Consider the following 20,924-nt stretch of genomic DNA (forward strand, 5'->3'; position numbering starts at 1 on the left):
CCAATGACAGTTGAACTTTAGTTGCTAGCCACTAGGATCGCTACTATCGCACATTCTATTGTTCCTAGTACTCTCAGTTGCTAACCGCTTGGAACATTGTATCGCGAGGAATGCAAAAAATCACCTCAAGCTTCGTGACTGCATGTATGTGCTATTACTGTGTGCCAGTCTTGGTTTTAACTTAGCTTTAAACTTAAGTATTAGTTTATAGTTCAGGTTTAGTTTAACAGCTGCTAGAATTAGCTCAACTAGTCAGTATTCACGAACTCACCCTGCGGTAATGCAGGAGACCTTTGTTTTTATGGGATTTTATAGGCTTATTTTATTTTATTTTAACCCGAAATTATTCTTTAAGATCGAATACTGAATTAATCAATTAAGACATAGCACAGAAACTAATCACGCGCACAAGTCCACCCACCACTGATTCAAAATTCCGCCTTTGCTGTCCGCGACGGCTCGGGCTTCTGCTCCTGGAGTTGCACAACCCCGTTGGAAACGACTGCGATTCCCGACAATGGGGCTCAGAATTGTGGATCAGAGTGTAACAGAGGCAAGGGAACGGCCTCCCTTTATATTTCGTTGATACTACGAACTCGTAATAAAGTATTACATTTCAACCACTCAACTCTGTGCTGCGTGGGTGGTGGTTCCATCAAGCGATTACAAACCTGCTCGGCGAGGAAAGGAAATTCTACTCCTATTACTGAAACAATTGGTGGTGGAGTAGGAATTCATACAAGGAGAAGAAATAATACGGCTTTTGTGTTCAGGCTTTACAAATTAACACTTCAGGCGATTTAGCTACAAGTAACGTTTAATTAGATAATTTATCGAAGGCTCCTTCGTGTGGTTCTCACGTACTCCCTCAAGAAAATAAATCCCGTAATTCTCCAGTTTAAAAGGGATAAGAGGGATGTGGTTCCAACGCTAATGATTCAGACGAACTTTCTTCGCATCTCGGAAGAAGCATTAGTAAAATGAAGAGAACTTCGAATTAAGTTTTATAAAATGGATTGTCTTCCGTTGTGCTCCTAGGAGTTACGGCTACAAATCTAGATGACCGAGGTTCACTCACGGCAGGAAAGTGAATATCTTTCTACTTTCCGTAGAAACTAGATGAGTGTTTAGTTTTGTCCTTAAATGTTGGCCTTGAACCATAATTAATTACAGATGTAGCCTAATAATATAAAATAAATGGATCAACCGTTTCAATCTTTCGATTTTAATGATAAGGGAGACTGTTGTATCTTTAGCATAGTGTAGCTTTGAACATATTTTGCTTTTTAATTTTTGCTGCTACCTAGAGGACTCAAACTGAAGTAGATTGTAGAGAAAGCCGTTAAGTAGTTCTGGTCGTAGTTTCAGTTTGATTTACTGCAAAGTGTGAGTTCCTTGGAAAAAAGAAGTTTTTTTTTTCATATCAAAAGTAAACATTTCGTTAATTGATACATGTTTTCTAACACAAAACTAGATTGTATTTGTTAATATCCTTTAAGTACGGTGTGTTCCATATCATAAGGTGAGTAATAACATATTTTAATTTGCATGATTTAGCCGAATCTTTAGTTTTGGGAGCCATATTTGTTTAAAACTACATCCTCTTGTACCTTTGAACATAAAACATGTTGTACTATGGAACATGTTCCAAGGTACATGATACTATCGGCTTTTGTATTTCTTTTATTTTAAGATCATGTCACGAAGTAAGTCTGGAGTTAAAGAGGTCCCCAATTGATCCGAATGCCTTGAGGAAAGCTGTTGAAGCAGTTATTGTTCCTTCAGGAAATAAAATCTCAATCAGAGAAGCCTGCTCTAGTTTATGATTGCAAATACATTTTAAATATAATTGTCAGTTTTAAAAGCTTACATTCCTACCTACATTTCATGTGTTCCAACTTACAAGAGGGCATGTTACAAGGTGTATGAACCTGTTGTATCTTTGAACACATTACATATCCTTCATTTTATTTTTTCCATCCTTAATAGATCAGGAAGTTATAAAGGAATCTTCAATAATCTTCAATAATTATTTCAAGAATTGTTTCATTTAAAAAATTTCATTCCCCTAAAATTAAAATAAATAACATGTGAAAAGTGTTTAAAGGTACAACAGTCTCCCCTAACGCTGATGAACAAGATGATAAGATAAGAATAAATTATATGCATCTCAGTTTATAATGTACGATATCCTTCTCAATTGCCTAACTTCGTGACAAATATACATCAGTCATCGTCAGAATTGTAATCACGATGACATCAGGCAATGCAACCAGCAATACACATGACATCGCATGGTTGTGGGTAGGATGAAGGGCCAGCTCAGACATCAGTGGCGTGCAGCCATCACAAACTTCATATTTACTATACCGTTACTTTCAAGGTGCCACAGAATTCTAAGTTTGTGACACAAATAGCCGATCTCAAGATAGCGAATAAACTTTCATCTTTCAGCCGCGATCTTTGTTTTGATTTTGCAAGTTTCAATCTTGAAAAAAAAAGTCGCAACTATAAGTGGAACTAAACGTAGTCGCTATATTAGCGGTAAATAACCTAAGGGAAGCATATATTTCCGTAGACAGAATTCTAAAGAAATTTAAACCACACATGTCTTTGCACCGCGTTTGTAAATATGTGTCATTCTATGAATCAGCTACTACTTGCTGCATTTCTGGCTTAACCTTGTTTATGTCTATGGTCAAAGGATTTGCAAAAGTATGAAATCATTTGCAATATTTTTAAAATCACCGAATCTCCGTTGTTGAAATTCTGCTTTTAGATTTATATGAGCATAATTATTTAAATTTGATTCAGAAATATCAGAAACAGATTGTAAGCATGGGAAATGATGGAACTGTTTTTTCCTCATATTTGATTTCCAGATCTCTATCATTGTAATGAATGATCGCACCATATCGTACATATCTACTACGTTTTGCTATTGCCCTTCGTACAGCAATTTGGATTTAATATGTTAATAAATACCTGTGATCTTCTGATGCTCTTTATGACATAGGCTACAGTACAAGACTTGGGACCGGATTTTTATGTAATTACATATTATATTCCTTTCAACCGAACCGTATATAAATAACAAATTTTTGCGAATCTTGTAATTACCATTAATATATTAAAATTTGACACTACATATTTTTACAAATTTACCCCACATTACATATTTTGGCTCGGTATTACATAAATCTACATATTTAGGGGGTTTATTCATTTTTACTTCTCTAAAGAAAAATTGCTGGGGAAGTTTACAATTTGAAATAATTACACAGATTTAAAAAGCATTTTTACCTACCCAAGAAGAATACATTTCGGGACTAAACATAACGTCCTTAGTTCCAGGAAGTAAAAGAGGTACTCACCCCATACCAACCACTGTAAATATGAGTGAACAAAAGGCAACCTTTCTCATTATACAACTAACTTGTATTGTAAAAATCGTTCAGAAAGCAGCGTTGTCTTCATGCTGTGGAGTGGGATGAGGACAACAAGATTTGTCTCGAATTATAATTGTTCTGCACATGTCTTAACAAGTCGTTTCCATGCAATTTGCAACCTTACCGACCCTATTCCTAATCCTTCCAGGGAAAACTCGTGTCAAGTCTGACATGAGCCGCAAGAAAGTAGCCGACTTTTGAAAAAAAGCTGGAGTAAAGGAACAAACTGGAAAAATGCTAGAGGATTAAAATAAATAGCTTTTCAAGTTATTGCTTGACCTTTTTACTTTAAATTTAGTAGATCTATACGGAAATGGGATTTTCCGAGTAATTAGAAAGTACAGTTCTCGGCTGGAATAATCCTACCTTTCGGAATGAGACAGGAATATCACCTTTCAAATAACAGTTTGTAAATGCCTACAGACTGTGGTTTTAGTAGGTAGTACTTTGTTTCTTACAGGAAGCAGCTAAAATGCATGTGTCCCACATCCCCTCTTATTTTCTTCTAATCCAGTAAAGCGAAACAGTGCTTGCAGTACTGTTGTGTCATTCATTCCATTCATTTCTCTAGTTTTAGTACTTACAGTACCTATAAAGTGCAAGTGAGTTTATCTAATGCTAACTAAAATGGCCCCTGTATCTTCAACCCTAATGACAAAAATAAAATAATTGATTGCAATGGACGAAGCTTTCATTATAGATGGAAAAATAGTAACGTGTCAAGTGTGCGGTAAAATAGTCGGGTGCTCTATGAAATCACAACTGAAGAGTCTTACCTATCCCACACTTGCCAGATATTGATATTAAATATTTTCATGATTGTATATATTTTGGTACAGCTTATTTTTCTTACATAAATATGTACATATTTCACACCTTTACATAAATATTCTGTCCCTAATACTGACGTTTAATACTGTGTTGATAAATGCCCCTTAAAACTTTCGAGCACAATAAATATATACTAGTGTTTCCATAAGCACAAGATAAATACGTCTCCTCCCATTCTTCTTTAAATACACATCTCCTACCTTTGGACAGAGCCATGCTTAACTAGCTATATGTTACGCCACTGGTAGCTGCTTGTACAATGTACCTGCAAAGGGTTGGTTGGGAAGTGGATGTGTATTCCTTGCCCGCCCCTGCAACATTACTTAGTAACAGGCATTACGATGACATTTCTGCCGACGGCTGATATACATGGTCAGAGATTCGTGTCTCTGATATTTTAGTTTCTCATGACAGATAGTATTGTGATACTGCGGGAAAAACTATTTATAAATTTTCACCGAAATACCTACACGTTATTAGCAAGCCTGATATTCAAAAACTAGTTCTGCACATGCCATCTTTCGTTCTCTTTGTCCGTTTGTGTACAGCGATTTCTCATAAACTATTGATATAATTTTGTTCATATTCAATATTTACTAGTAAATTTACCCGAGAATAAAACTCAAGAAACACAATAGTTTTAGTGAAAATTGATAGATCTTCATTTTAAATCAAAAACAGAAAATCCAAAAATTAACAATTTTTTTTAATTTTGTTTCTTGCATGAGACAAATGAAACGAGTAACTCACCTACCCCTGCGTTTAGTAGAAACTAATTACTATGTGGAAAAAAGTCTAATTTTTGTTGCCAAGTACTTAAATTCCCTGTTGTGCCCACACATGAAAAATACGGAGACCCGACTGCCTGCTTGGGTAAATTTCCTCTCGATTGTAAAATCATTTGTTACGCGTGGATGAATCACTTAAAGAACATCTGAAAGGTTTAGGTTGGAAACGATAATGACAATACTACAAGATATTGAACTTCTAACTTCGATTACAAAGCAGTTATTCCATTTTCCATTCACAGACTTACATTATTTAAATATGCGAAAATAGTGTGACGATGAAAAATTTGTTTTTTGGATGTACTTACATAGAAATTAAATGTTACAACGAACTCTGACATCAAAAAGTATTTTTAAATACTGTACGTCTGCCTAAATGTCTGTGTAAAGAGATTTCACTTAAACTTAACCCATTAGACGAATTTTGTTTATAAACTTGCCCATGAGAAATTGTCCAAAATATTAACACTTAAACTAAAAATCCATCTCTAATAAAACTTAATTTAAGTTAAAGAATATGTAACAATATTTTTGGTGGTATGTATTAGCTGCAAATGAATTTTCAATAATTTTAAACTTATCTGTAACATTTGTAAAGATAATGTGAAAAAAATCAGCAAACTTACAACACTGATACTTTTGAAAGGTAATTCTGTTCGAATTCTTGTATACTTTCAAAAAGTAATATTATTCACTGAGGTAGAAGAATAAATTACGTGTCATTCCATATTAATGTTACTATAATCTAGCTTAAGAGAACAATAAAATACAAGCACGTTGTATATTTCTATGTTCCAGAATCTACAACACCACTGACTCATATTTAATGCATTGTATACATATAACGCTGACTGTGTAGAACGTGAATATTGTGTACAATACAGCATAGTGATTATTACAGTTTAATTAATAATAAGAAATATACTTCATTTGAACAATATTTTGTCCAACATTATGAAATTCTCTCCCACTGACGGTAGACAAGCTCTAATATGCAATATGAGTATGTAGGAGTTTACTGAAACAGAAATGTACATGAAGCATTACTCGACCAAGGCCAGTAGAATCCTGCAGCCCGGGGAGCCACTTGTACTTCTCCCGCGTTAGTATATCGTCATCGTGCTAGTTCACATTACGCCCGCGTCTCCACTCGCCTCGGTCGAGTAATATATGCCTAATTACTTTTTTTGCACGATCGTGTTTTTGTTGTATTTACAGCTATTGCTGTTAGCCTTAAAAGTTAGAATTCTCACACGGAAACTTGTTGCTAGGGAAACCATTCTTCATAGTATAAAACTATACTGAAATAGACCCATTACAGTGCAGTTTTGCTAAGGCTTTGGAATAATATTGCTCTAAATTTTAATGCAAAATATATTGTATTTACAATTTTAAAAATATGATCGTGCAAAAAATGTTGTACAACACACGTTTGCGAACTGCATTATAAAATTTCGGAAATTAAAAAATTCGCTCTGCTCGTTTTTCAAACTTTCCTCGATTTTGTGAAAGGACTTCTTACTCTTATATCGTAATATACTATTACTAAACAAAAATATTTCTTTATCTGAAGAAATACCGCAAAATATAGATTTATGCGAACCGGCTGTAACTATTTTTTTTTAATTTCGCATCTTACACCAGACATTACCTCTGATTGAGGTTCTGGCTGATATGTGCACCTATTATCAGGCAGTACATCTTACTTGACGATACGTGTCAGAGGGAGAACACATTGTTTGTATACATCTGAAGTGTTATGACTTCATATGTATATTGTAACGTATAGTTCAGGGAAATAAATTATAAACTCTAATATGAAAACGAACTAAAATGTTTCAAAATGCATAAAATGTAAAAGTTTGTGAATCTGATGACGCAGATTTTATTTTTTATTACCGTAAATCACTTGTTTATACTCTCTTCAAGTGTAAAGGAGACGAGGATCCAGGAGAGTGTTTCGTGAAACAGCGCCTGAACTCTGACGTAAGTTTCTCTTGACAACATCCCTGTCCGCGCTGAACCCCTTCTCTAGCTTTGTCTGTAATATCAGCAGCGGCTCATTCTTTTATCCAGTACTATCTGAATAGTGATTTGGCGTTCATAACAAATATTTCTGAACAGATGAAGAAACTAAACTGCCGACTTCAGAACGTGATCAGAGCATAGTTAACATGTATGACGCGGTGAAATCTTTTTCCATGATGATAAATGTTTGGAAAAAAAATTATTTTCATAATTTTTCTTGTCTGAAGTCATTTTCAAATATTTCTGATTAAAAATAGATAAATACGGCGACATCCTGGAAACATTGCTTTCAGAATTTAGATATAGAAGATTTTGTGATTTTAAACAAATGGGAAATTATTTCTCTCTATTTGCAACTCCTTTTAACATACCCATTCTGAAGGTAGTACCAAACTTATAATTGGACGGAGTTACGCAATAAGAGACCAACCGCCAAAAATCTGTTTTCGAGATATTGACCATGGAAATAAATCTGGTTTTTATTAAACATTTTATGAAGAAGTATTTAACAATCATACTATTACAAAAATAGCAAAATTAATACTAAAAATGGCTAATCGATTTTTAATAACAGACTAGAAGTTGATTTAATATTGCGAAGCAAGATAAATGAATACTTTTATGCAATTAATGAATTTTGCTTGTAAATGTCAACAAAATGCAGATATCGCATTCTTCATTCTTTTTCGAATTAAATAATTCAACAAATAACAGATTTGTGTAAATATATCTTTTTTTTTCTTCAAATTTTTGGTAGGCCTAGGTATTGTTGCGTACTTCCGTCCAATTTGAGGTTGCTGATCTCCAAAATGACACATTTGTGAAAAGGTACCCATAAGGACTGTATTAGTTTAAATATTGACTCTTCTAAGCATCCAAGTCTTAGATCATTTGCTGCCACAATCGCAGCTATGTTCGGTTCTACTTATATTATTTGTGAATTTTTTTTTAATTAAACTTATTAACATAAAAATAAGGACACGCTTATCAATCTTCGTACACATTTGTTGTGGCTACTTATGAGATAACCCCTAATTTTGAGACCTTACCGAAAGGAAATATTGTAATCAAAAAATAAAAGCATGCAATGGAAGTAATGTAATCCTAAAAGATATTCATTCCTTGTTTCTTGTTATTTCTCAGTTATGAACACGGAAGGTAGTGACGATCACAAACCGCCTCTGCTGTCTATATTACCACGACCGATCATCCCCATCGCCTGTCTTCACTTTGTGTGTAGCGGGTTATATTTAACTTATATTACGTCATGAATTTTTGACATTTTGCGATGCCTGATCTAGGGCTTTCATACTTTATTTAGTACCTCCGCACTCGAACGAAGTGCCGTACTCAGCATAACAGTCTGGTCATATTTTAGCCCTCGAAAGGAAGTTAATGTAGATGCAAGTAAAGTGTGAAGAGCTAATTAGGATCAAGAAACTGCATTCTGTTGCTTAATATTATTCTAATATAGTCTTTAATCTATCTTATTTACATAAATTCCTTTTAATTATGCGTAATATTCATCGGAACCCTGTTAGTTTATCTATATCCTGTGATTGTAAATACGAACATTTTCAACTCAAATACTATCTGGAAGTTTTATTTATTTCTAATATCTCAGTTTTATTATTAGTTTAGCTTTATATAAAACTTAACTATTAAACCCCATTGCATTATTTTTATTTTTATACATCATTTTCGCTGAAATGAAACTGAGCCATTAAAATCGATTGTTTTAGTTTTCCTTGTGTACCAGTCTACAAATATACAATTTTTGCTTCGATTCGAATTCCTTCAGTGTCGTGTAACATTCGAGTGAGAAATGTGAAACCCGTATTCGAATGTGAGATAGCGAGTAAATACTGGCACATTACACGCCGTGTAGAAATGAACTTAGTTCGTGTATTCACACAGTACCGAATCGTACAGAGTTAGTTGTGGCCGTGTTGCAGAATTGTTATGTGCCTATGTCACGGCGATTCTGTGCCATTCACTTCATGTAAACATTTCACACGCAAGTCTGACGTACTTTTCGCGTACAAAATGGTTTCAAACAGGGTGTGTCACAGCTACAGTTTCAATTATAGAAAAATTATTTGCAAGATAAAATTAGAATATTTTGTATTCGTGCTGGAATATTATCATATATATGTCTGAAGCATAGGCGGTCAGGCGAGCAGGAATCGGACGTGCCCTGGGCGAGGAGGGCGAGGTGGGTAAAGTATTGGGCAAGCGAGGAGTTCAGTGGCGGCCACTCAGTAGCTAATCTTCTAGTGAAGAGGTTCTTAACCTGGAGTTCACGGATCCCTTGGAGGTCCTTGGTTGGGCTTCAGGGGTCCATGAAAGTCACATAAAAATTAAAATGTATATTCAAAACATTGTTTTATCGTAAAAAGCAGAAGAGTATCTAAAATTGTTTCTCATTTTTTTACATTTTTATAGAGAGAGATCTATAGCTTTCACCAGATTTTCGAAGTGATCCGTTACCCAATAAAGATTAAGAATCACTTTCCTAGTGGGATCGACATGAGTATTTTATTATTTTATTTCAATACTATGTATTTTAAAATTATAGAGTTGTATTTATAATATATTTATATTATCTAAACAAAATGTTTTGCTTTATGCATTTTATTTTATGTTTTAACAATAATATCTAATTACTTAATTTCAATTTGTCTCATCAAATTAGGAAGTTGTTTTTACACTATATTTACATTATCTGCATAACGAAATGCTACTATGATTTGCTTTACGTATTTCCTTATATTTTTGTTTTGTGTTCTGCAAGAAGCATGGAAATGTCTGAAACGATAATTTACTTTCCTAAAACAACTTATCTCATTCACGACGGATTGTTTTAAATGTTCTATTAGTTGCATACGCTCATCTCAAACAGTATTATAATATGTTTGAGCATGCCTGGTGTTGTAGTCTGGCTCAACGTTATAACACAGTGTACACATAATAAGCATTTGGCACGTTAGCCAGTTTGAACAGAAAGAAACCGTTTCTCTCATTGGGAACCTTGAATTACTTTAAATGCAGTGCCGTAACTTGTTCTGTTCTCTTTGTAAACAGTTCTCTTATTGTAGCATAAAAATACTTGTCGTCAGTAATTTCATACCTAGATAATTATTCTAAGTTTTATTTAAACTTCAGTAACAAATACTTTCTTTGTTCTTAAATTCTAGGATAAATTGTCCTGTCAGGTAATATTTTAATACTTCGATTTTATTGTAACTTTAAATTTAATACCGGTAATAGTTGTAATTTTAATTTCATTTGTATTCTCGATATTGTAGTTGTAATTCCCTGGTAGTCGGGAAGAGAAATTCTGATGACCTTATCTCTACCAGATTATATAATAAATAAATAGAGAGATAAATAAATGAAGAAATATATAAATAAGGAAAGGAGGAAAGAAATAAAGAAAGAAAATAAATAAATAAATAAATAAATAAATAAATAAATAAAAAAGAAAGAAATCCGGTAACGAAATAAGTATCTTGAGTAATAAATAAGTAAATGAATATGAATGAACCAATGAATGAATGAACAAATAAATGAGTACCGGTACCGTATCCATTTTACAACCGCCAACGAGGTTACTGCTTTATTACACTAGGTTTGAGCGCTACGACATTGTTTGTTTGTATGTACAACAGGTTTTCAACGCAAGCACGCCTAGTGCACTGAGCGCTCAAAGGGCAAAATGCTCGCCGTGAGCACGTCCGCTCTGAAGGCTTGTCAGTGGGATTAGAGTAAAATTAAATATGTATAAAAGCAACCTCTGCAAACACGGTTGCATAATAAAAAAATTAATTCATTTTTCTTCGGAAACTGTTAATGTCCAAAATCTAAGACAACTTAAACTACATTTCAATTAGTAATACATTTAATTAAGGTATTCAACTTCTTATTATATGTCATCAATCATGTTTCCATTCAAAGTAGGTTATTCATTATTTTAACTGATGCAATCGTGTACAATCTTGTCATATTAATTAATATCTTTTGTGAGGTTTCTAGGTTTTGAGGTGTGCCACAAATACAAAAACATCTAGTGTCTCGTAAGGCATTATTGTTATTCTAATAGCAGTAGCAGCAGTATTGTCTATTTCAATATAGTGTATATCTCTAATTTATTTAGACTTATTCTTCACATTTTATTATATTTTTTCTTTCTTTCTATATGTTACATATGCCTCATTTCCACTGACTTATTGTTTACACTATATTACAATTATCTCCTTCATTTTTTGTACTGTATTTTGTATATTATAGTGTTCTGGATCGAAAATGGATACTTAGCAGCTCCTACCCTGTCAAGGATTAAATTCAATCCTTCAACGAAACAACAATATTGCAGGACTATAACGGGACGCACGAAGCAAATATAATAAAAGGAATCAAGCCGTAGGAAAAAAAATAACATAGACTATTATACTGTTATTTGTATCGAAGTTTTGCTCTTGGTTGAGTGTTAGAGAAGGCCATATGGTCTTAACTCCGCCAGATGAAATAAAACTATTATTATTATTATTATTATTATTATTATTATTATTATTACTATTATTAGTCCACATCTGTGGAGTAACGGTTAGTGCGTCTGCCCACGAAACCAGGTGACCCGGGTTCAAATCCCGGTCGGGCCAAGTTACCTGGTTGAGGTTTTTTCATGAGTTTTCCCTCAACCCAATTTGAGCAAATGCTGGGTAACTTTCGATGCTGGACTCCGGACTCATTTCACCGGCATTGTCACCTTCATCTCATTCAGACCTGGGATGGTGATCAGCGTCGTAAAATAACCTACTAAAATTATTATTATTATTATTATTATTATTATTATTATTATTATTATTATTATTAGAGAAGGAGGAGTCAAGAAAACTAGGTGGTTCTCTCATCCTGTCTTTCTTGAAGTACAGCCTACTGTCATCTTCGTGACTTTACATGTTTCTCAATTATTTTAACACGATGAAGGATTCCAAATATTTCGCAGCACATTGAACACAGTAAAATGTCTTAAATCTCGATTAATTTCTTCTGTTTTAGTCTTGTACACTTTTCAGGATTATGTCCATTGAATTTAGAGACAATTTCGGCCTAGGAGTTCTAGGCTAGTCCTACAATGAAAACAAAATTGACTGCAGCTTCCAGTACTACTCAAATTCATATCATAGCTACCGCGGTCAGAAACTAATGAAGTTAACTTTTGTAAACAGGTAAACAGTATACATATATATATATATATATATATATATATATATATATATATATATATATATTACTTGGTTATTTAACGACACAGTTTCAACTACTAGATTATTTAACGTCCATGGGATTGATGATAGCGAGATGGTATTTGGCAAGATGAGGCCAAGGATTCGCCGTAAATTACTTGACATTCACCTTAAGGTTTGGGGAAAAAACCTCGGAAAAACTCAATCAGGCAATTAGTCCAAGCGGAAAGCGAACTCACATTCGAGCGTAACTCCGAATCTGCAGGTAAGCACCTTAGCCGAATGAGCTACGGCGATTGCTTACAGTATATTTTACGAGCTCAAACAGAAAATATCCTATAAACTTGAAAGGCCTATATAAGTAAGAATTAGTCAAATAACTGTTATGAACAAAGCGCTCAAGTGACTTGTTTTCTGTGCCAAGCATCATAATAAGCTATAGGCCTAAGAAAGTTTGACTATCGCCATAAAACATCAATCCTTGTAATATTATTGGGAAAGCAAGATTTTCTGTTGTCCATATATTTTACGAGAGCAACGGTGAAAGAAATAAAAATAAATTGAAATGTGGTGTGAAAATTTGTCAAATTAGCACTGTTTTTACTTAAGGTAATCTTTTATCTCTACTGAAAAAATATATACAGAACTTGTTAATATGGACAAAGCTTATTTCTAATTTAAGGATGTGTTTTGCCTCTACTCAAAATTTTATATCTAGAACTTCTTAATGTGTACAGATACAGAAATAAAGTTTGGAGCTTCCTTATTGTATGTTTCGCTTACAACACACTGCGAATGAACAATAAAGAAGAACCCCTGTATATATGCTACTTGTGGATTCTGTGCGAAATTCTTGTCTACATACAGATTGACTCCAATTAAGACTCGCTCCAAATCTTAATTCCGTATCTGTACAATCTTTTCTCATTTATCCACTAATTTCTTTCAATATGGTCTTCATTCTCTGTTTCATTATTGCCTCTAATTTCGTTGCTGAAGAAGAGAAGGTATTCCAAAATTTCCACAGAAATATAAGTTAGAAGATTTCAGTATTTCTAATATCAGAAAGTGTCATGATATATCATCTCTCTGCTCTGAGTTAAAGAAATTCTTTTTTTCATAAATTATTTACAGAATTATTAATCTTCAGTCAAAAATTGTATAAACGACTTAAGAAGTAATTAATATATTAAAGTAAGAAATCAGTTTATAAGATAGATATACTGCAATCATAACTATAAAAATAAAATAGAAGTACTCGTATGTTAATTTCCTGTAATATTTTCCTATAAAACAAGAAGTTGTAAGTGTATCCTAATAATAATAATATCGCCTATTCAATATGCATACTTTAAAAGCATAGTGGGAACGTGAGGGTTCAGAGTTTTATGAAAGGATCAAGTTCTTTTCACACACCGCCACTGATCTGTAGAGGATATCAAATGGATGCCTTTAGTATGTGCGAATGAATATTCATAACTGAATTTCCTTCACATCTTCATCTAGAACGACTCTATTTAACGGTAATTTTAACTAATTCGTAAGGAAGTGTCCAGCGCCTTAACATCGTAGTTTAAGGCATCATTCAGCATATGGAATGCGCGCTGGTTCGAGTCTTTATAGGGACGGAATTTTCTAATGAATTTTCGGTCCTTGTATGAGACCGGTGCCCACCTAGCACCGCGATAAATTTGAAGAACTACGAAATATAGCGAAATTCGGTTTCGAAAACCAGCTGTAACAGCTGGGGGGGATTATGGTGATGAACACGGCATGTCTCCGTTCTGATTAGATGATCGTTCACCTTTGCTGAGATATGTGGACGAGAGGTCAGCCACCGGCTGGTCGGCCTTGTCCCTTCATGGACTGTTCGCGCCACGGATTGTATGGGTAAGGAAGAGATTTGCTTAGAATCACCATTTATATATTTTTATATAAATCTCAATTTTAAATATAGACTATCGTGCGTAGTAAAATGATATTGCAAGGGAATAAAATAGATAGGATACAAGAAGTTATAGGATAGAATTGTGCGCACTATTACATATACTGGGTGTTCATTTCAAAGTGTGTCATGACGTCATTGTTGTGAGTCAGCGATTTGAAGCGAGTTTCAGCTTTTATGTCAGAGAAGTTGCCTATTATTCAAGGCGTTCAATCTGAACTTGAGAACGTGTACGGTATAATTTGAATGTCGTAGCAACAGATGGCTGTCTGTACGGTCTGTGTGCTACCGTAACCTCTTTCGAACTGTGTTTTGCGCGGGCAAGTCGTACGCAGGGTGTTTGTTATCATCGGTTGCGTACGGCAACATTCCACAACACAACTCAAATGCTCCGTGTCCATGTTGACCGTCCAAATTAATGTCAACGAATACTGTACGTAAGTAATCGTCTTAACCCTCTCGCCATATCCCGACAGTAAGAAAAAAACTCATCTCAGTACGTGTTTCCAAACAGTTCACATTCCTGCCACTACAGGCGTTACCGTACGTATCGGTAAGTACCCTTCAGAATGAACGCCGTACTTGGTAGGCAACTTCTCTGACACATAGGTATTGCGCCTCTGCGGAAGTGTAGGAAGATTGAATTCTCTAGGCTCAACGACTAGCTACATAACGGCATACAGCGAGCCATGACACTTTGAACTGAACATCCAGTATACAGACTGTTAAAAAAAGTATCCAATATTTTAGCAGGTGACAGTATGCATCAAAACAAACAAATAATGTCTAATAAACATGGGTCCTACAACATATATTTTCTGAGATCTGAACACTTGTTCGTAGGAGGTGCTCCATGTGACGTCCATTTATGGCAATGCATTTTTCTCCTCTACAATACAGCAGATTACCAGATAATCATACCGTAGTTGAGACCTCTGGCACAGAATACTGATATGGCACAAGGAATAGTGAAAACAAAGGTCTGGTTGCGGATATGAGCGGGGTTTAGCAGAGATGGTGCTGTCAATTTTCGTAATCATGTGTAGGCTGATGAAAATCCCCATGCAGTTGAAGAAACAAGGCATCAACACCGATTCTCAATCAACTTATGGGCAGGCGTTCTTGGTGACAGATTAATAGGGCCATACGTGCACTCACAGAGATTAACTGGGGATCATTATCAGGACTTTCTTATTAACGTATTAAAACAAATTTCAAAGAGTGCGTGATTCCTTACGTCGAGGGGCAGAGGAATGCATTGCCATGAATCTACGTCACATTGAGCACCTCTTATGAACAAGTGTTCAGATATCAGAAAGTATGTGTTGTAGGACCTATGTTTATTAGACATTATTTTCTTGTTTTGATGCATACTAGCACCTCCTAAAATATGGGATACTTTTGAACACCCTGTATATTTTGTATACCGTAATTTGAAGTTAGGCATCTTATACATCATGATTAAATGTTCATTTCATATATAAACTACCGTTATTTCCCATAACTATAGCCCTGGAACACAACTATTGTCCACGATACAATCATTCAAAGAACATTGTAGAAATAACTTAGACCGTTCGTAGATACCTGCAGGGACTTGACTTCGAACTACAGTAGAGCACAAATATAGGTAAACGAGGTACTACGTTATGGAGTACAAAATTTGTATGATTGTATCATGGACCATAGTTGTGTTCCAGGACCATAGTTATGGAAAATGACCTGCGAAACTGTAGGCTTTCTTAAATAAATGCCAATAGTGATTTAAATTTAAGAAAATAAACATCATAAAAGTGTAATATCGTACCATGATAAAGGATTTATATAGTTAAAAAATTCTTGAAACGTATATTGAGGAAGCGTATGTTGTTTTAATGGCGCCAACTTTACCTTATTGAAACATAAAAGTCTAAAGGAACAATTTACTCATGAATTTCTGGAAATATTGCATTTCTGTTTCTGCTTAAGACGCAATACCGAAAATCATAGTATTACGTTCATTTTAATCTTTACGAGGACGAAACTGAACTAATAACATTTATCTGAATTGTCAGCTGACTATACCGTTGTAAACAGCTAAGAATGTCCTTTCTCTTGTCAATTGGAAGATACGCGAGAAATATTTTAGAACATTAAACCATATTCATAAGAGTACAGTGGGAAGTGACATGTATATTCTCCAAATTAAGACAGTGCTCTAAGATGGCAAGTATTGTGAAGTGAAGGAGTAATTTTAAACTACTGAGATTGTTTCCCTTACCAAACGGCAGCTCAAAACGGCAGTCCACCAGGAGAGAATGTCCGGTGGGGTTCTTGGTCCCAACAACCTCGCCATCTCTCATCACCAATTCCGCCTCCAGCGACAACCACTGCCCCGTGCCCTCCTGAAAGAAAGTAAAGAAAATATGGAATGAGTTGCATGCCACAGATCCCCTACGCTCGCCATCCTAACCACATGACTCCCTTAACGACCGGTCCCTACAACCGACAGAATCCATATACCATTCCTGCTTCGGCAACTTCCCCCAAGGCCCCCCTGTAGGTCGGAGGCAAAATTCCTCCCCCGAGTAGGTCCGCCTCGGGTGCCATTGCCGCTGAACTCTGTTCCACGGAGGCCTGTTGAGAGAGTCAGTAGCTTCGGGAGGCAGCCGGTAGAGTGATCTGAAAAACCAGAAACGGGATGATGAGGAAATGATGATGGGGGTAGGAAAGAAAGAGGCGAAGATGAGTGGAGTTTCAGTCGCCTGATATTCATCCATAGGAGTGAAGGAAAAACCCCGAAAAAACCTCACCCAAACAACTCCGGGAAACGAACCCGGGAGCGCTGGGCTCGAAGTTAGACTCGCTAACCCCTCAGCCACAACGGTGGACTATCATGAATATGCTACGCATTATTATAATTCTTTCTTCTGGAAAAAAAGTTGTTTTTATCTTAATTCTTCTCCGAAAGAAACATTTCACTTTCTGTTCCTTTCAAGTGTGCTGACATTTTCAGGTCCAATTGAGATATTTATAATTTTAAGAAAAAATACCTACGCTAATTTAAAGTTGTTTGTAGAATACGTTTTTTTCTTTAGTTTGAAGGTAAAAGAATAACACAGAGAATGAATCATTCAGAAGTATCATTATTTCTTTAATTTGCAAATATTATGAAGCTAAAAATGTGCTGTGAACTCCTTAGTTGCTTCGTACAGACATCCTTTTTCTATTTTTATCTAGAAAATTACATTATTCTTACGCACTTATCACAACAATTATTACAAATCACACCACTTCCACCGACTTAATTATTTGCAGTTCAATTTTGCATCCTAATTTACAGTCTTCGAAAGTTTACAACACATTTTAAAAAATGTCGCCGTCCGCTTGAGTACATTTGGCTGTACACTTGTGAACTCTATTCGTCGCGCTACATAACTGCATACGGCTATCTTTGATTTCCGTAGCGCTCGCCCTGGCTGCTGACTGCACGCTGACCAAGATCACGCGTTCACAGCAATGCGTTGCAATAACGAAACGTAACTCTGTAAATATTGAGAATAGGACCCACGTTTATATGACACTATTTGCTCAGAATGTCTTCATAAATAAGCTCCGTAAAGAACGGTAAATCCTCGTGAATCACCCTGTATAAATATATACAGAAAATTAGAAAATGGTACCTTATAGTTTTAGTAACATTGTAATTATTTTATTAATTGAAATAAGGCACGCATCATTACGAAATTCTTTCACATTCATTTATGCACGACTCAATAATTTTCAATTGTATCGCACTGATATTTTGATGACATGATCTCTCTTACATTTCCTCAACAGACGTAGAAAACATGTTAAATAAATTCTTAAGACTTATTGGTACAATTAAACGTACACTCATAAATAAAGTCGACAGACAGACTGTGCTCAAATTTTACAATTCACTGGCAATTCCAACATTGTTATATGGTTCAGAAACGTGGATTCTGACTGGAGCCCGACAGAGAAGAATTGAGGCCGCTGAGCTGAGACTCTTAAGGCCACTAGCAGGATTTAGACTACAGGACCATAAGAGAAATGAAGATATACGTCAAGAACTGAATATCGACTGTATAACAACTACAACTGAAAAATATAGAAATAATTGGTATGACCACATAACAAGAATGCCCAACGACAGGATACCTTCTCGAAAATGGTGTTACAGCCCTACACGAAGAAGACGAGTGAGAAGACCAAAGAGACGTTAGAGAGACCAGTTTGACGGATTAAATTCTGGAGGCGGAACAGGCCATCGGCCTAAACCTTGAAGTTATTGATGATCATGATGATGATGATGATGATGAAAAAATAGGTTATGTTAACTGTACTTACCTTAATTCTATATTCGCTGTTATGAATTGTAATTAAGCATAACGTTACGTATGATAACTTACAAATGCAATTTGCCTTTACTTCAATTGCATTTATTGGTTTCTTACGGTACTGCAATCTGAAGTCTGATTAGTGTAATATGATGCTGGTGGTTAAGATGATGTTGATGATTATGTAGCTGTTGTTTACTACAAATTCTATTTCAGATACTGCTACAGACCTTTTAAAATTACTGTAAATTTCATAATCAAAACTTGCTATGAAGACGAGATTAAAATATCCATTCTAATTTGCTCTCCATGATCCACATTAAGAAGCATTTTCTTTGATGAAGATGACAAACAAAGTTTCTGTCATAACTTAAACATTACTTTAGCGTACACACATTATCAAAGGCTCAGTCTAAAGCGAAATTAACTCGCAAACTTTTATTCATTGTATTAAATTGATGGAATATAATTTCGTGGTGTTATAATGTTTAATTAGAAATCCTTTGCTGTTACATAACACAGACTCATAGTTATTTAATGTATTAATGTATGCATTTATCAAAGAGATTTTGTTTTAATAAACGGTTCACGTTATATTATAGACAAAGACCCACTCTTTGAACACATTTCTGCGGATTATGTCCAATATTATTCTGCTAATCCATCATTTATACTATTCCTGCCTACACGAATTATTATTCTTAAACATGGCGGATAATTAAAAACAAAAAATAAATACAAACTGGCATAAAATGTACGTTTTTAAAAAAAGAGTCTTTCGAAATTACTGGGAAATTATTTTAATTTTCAGTGTTTGTCAGATATTCCACTTAAATCATGATATACAATATGTGTAGATTATATAATTCATTACTTCATTAATGAAAAGCTCATTCCCAACTACATACATAACTTCAACAGAATAACATTTGAAAGTCCTATTAGAAATAAAGAATTTTAACATTATAAATGAGAGTAATTGCTGAGAAAATAAATTATCTGAATGTTGTAGGTCGCGCCAGGGATTTTGGCAGATAGATTTTCTTAATGTGAACTGGAGAGCGAGTTCCTCACCGCTGCAAAATCGGCTGTTATCTCTGTCGCAGCCACCGGCGTGGCTCAGTCGGTTAAGGCGCTTGCCTGCCGGTCTGAAGTTACGCTCGGGCGCGGGTTCGATCCCCGCTTGGGCTGATTACCTGGTTGGTTTTTTCCGAGGTTTCCCCCAACCGTAATGTGAATGCAAGGTAATCTATGGCGAATCCTCGGCCTCATCTCGCCAAATATCATCTCGCTATCACCAATCTCATCGACGCTAAATAACCTAGTAGTTGATACAGCGTCGTTAAATAACCAACTAAAATAAAAAAAATCTCTGTCGCAGTGGAATGGGTAGGACATAAGAGTAAACATGCACGCCCGAGTATTTGTGCACTCTGGATAGTTACCTCCAAAAACTAAACAAATATTACAATAGTCTATATGTGTCTTTGGTATTCCCAAGAAACTTGTTCGATTAATTAAAATGTGTCTCAATGAAACTTACAGCAGAGTCCGTATAGGCCAGTTTCTATCTGATGCTTTTCCAATTCACTGCGGGCTAAAGCAAGGAGATGCACTATCACCTTTACTTTTTAACTTCATTCTAGAATATGCCATTAGGAAAGTCCAGGATAACAGAGAGGGTTTGGAATTGAACGGGTTACATCAACTTCTTGTCTATGCGGATGACGTGAATATGTTAGAAAAAACTCCACAAACGATTAGGGAAAACAAGGAAATTTACTTGAAGCAAATAAAGCGATAGGTTTGGTAGTAAATCCCGAAAAGACAAAGTATATGATTATGTCTCGTGACCAGAATATTGTACGAAATGGAAATATAATCTGTTATATATATGGAAATATGTTAATCCTTAGTCAATAGATGAGACTGAGTTTTACGAAATACGAACATTATGGGATGGAAAATGGGAGGCAGTAATGATCAAAATAATTATACCGATTTATTTTTTTTTAACCAGCAGACGTGCAGCCTTTAAATTTAAAACAAAGATTCACTCATAAAATTGGGTTAGACTATTCATCTCATCTCTCATAATTGTTTCTAAAATGTATAAGGAAAGTGAAAAAAATTCAATTTCATGTAGGCTACTCCCTTCAAATAACTTCAGATTTTTTTTTTTAAATTCCGAGCAGAGAGGAGAGAGAAAGAAGTCGACGATTTTAAAAATGCACTAAACTATATTTAACTAGAGACGTAAAATTTAAAATGAAGGTTACTCTCTACAATAT

General features: G+C 35.0%; 1 protein-coding gene across 1 annotated transcript in view; it reads right to left on the reverse strand.

Moving 5' to 3' along the window:
* Positions 1-20,924, reverse strand: part of LOC138692736 (uncharacterized) — a 420,307-nt gene that overhangs the window by 142,961 nt on the left and 256,422 nt on the right. Inside the window, exon 5 of the mRNA XM_069815928.1 lies at positions 16,551-16,674. Coding sequence (XP_069672029.1) covers positions 16,551-16,674 — 124 coding nt within the window. The remainder of the gene's footprint in view (positions 1-16,550; positions 16,675-20,924) is intronic.

The sequence above is a fragment of the Periplaneta americana genome, chromosome 17 (genome assembly GCF_040183065.1).
Source record: "Periplaneta americana isolate PAMFEO1 chromosome 17, P.americana_PAMFEO1_priV1, whole genome shotgun sequence".
Taxonomy (NCBI): Eukaryota; Metazoa; Arthropoda; class Insecta; order Blattodea; family Blattidae; genus Periplaneta; species Periplaneta americana.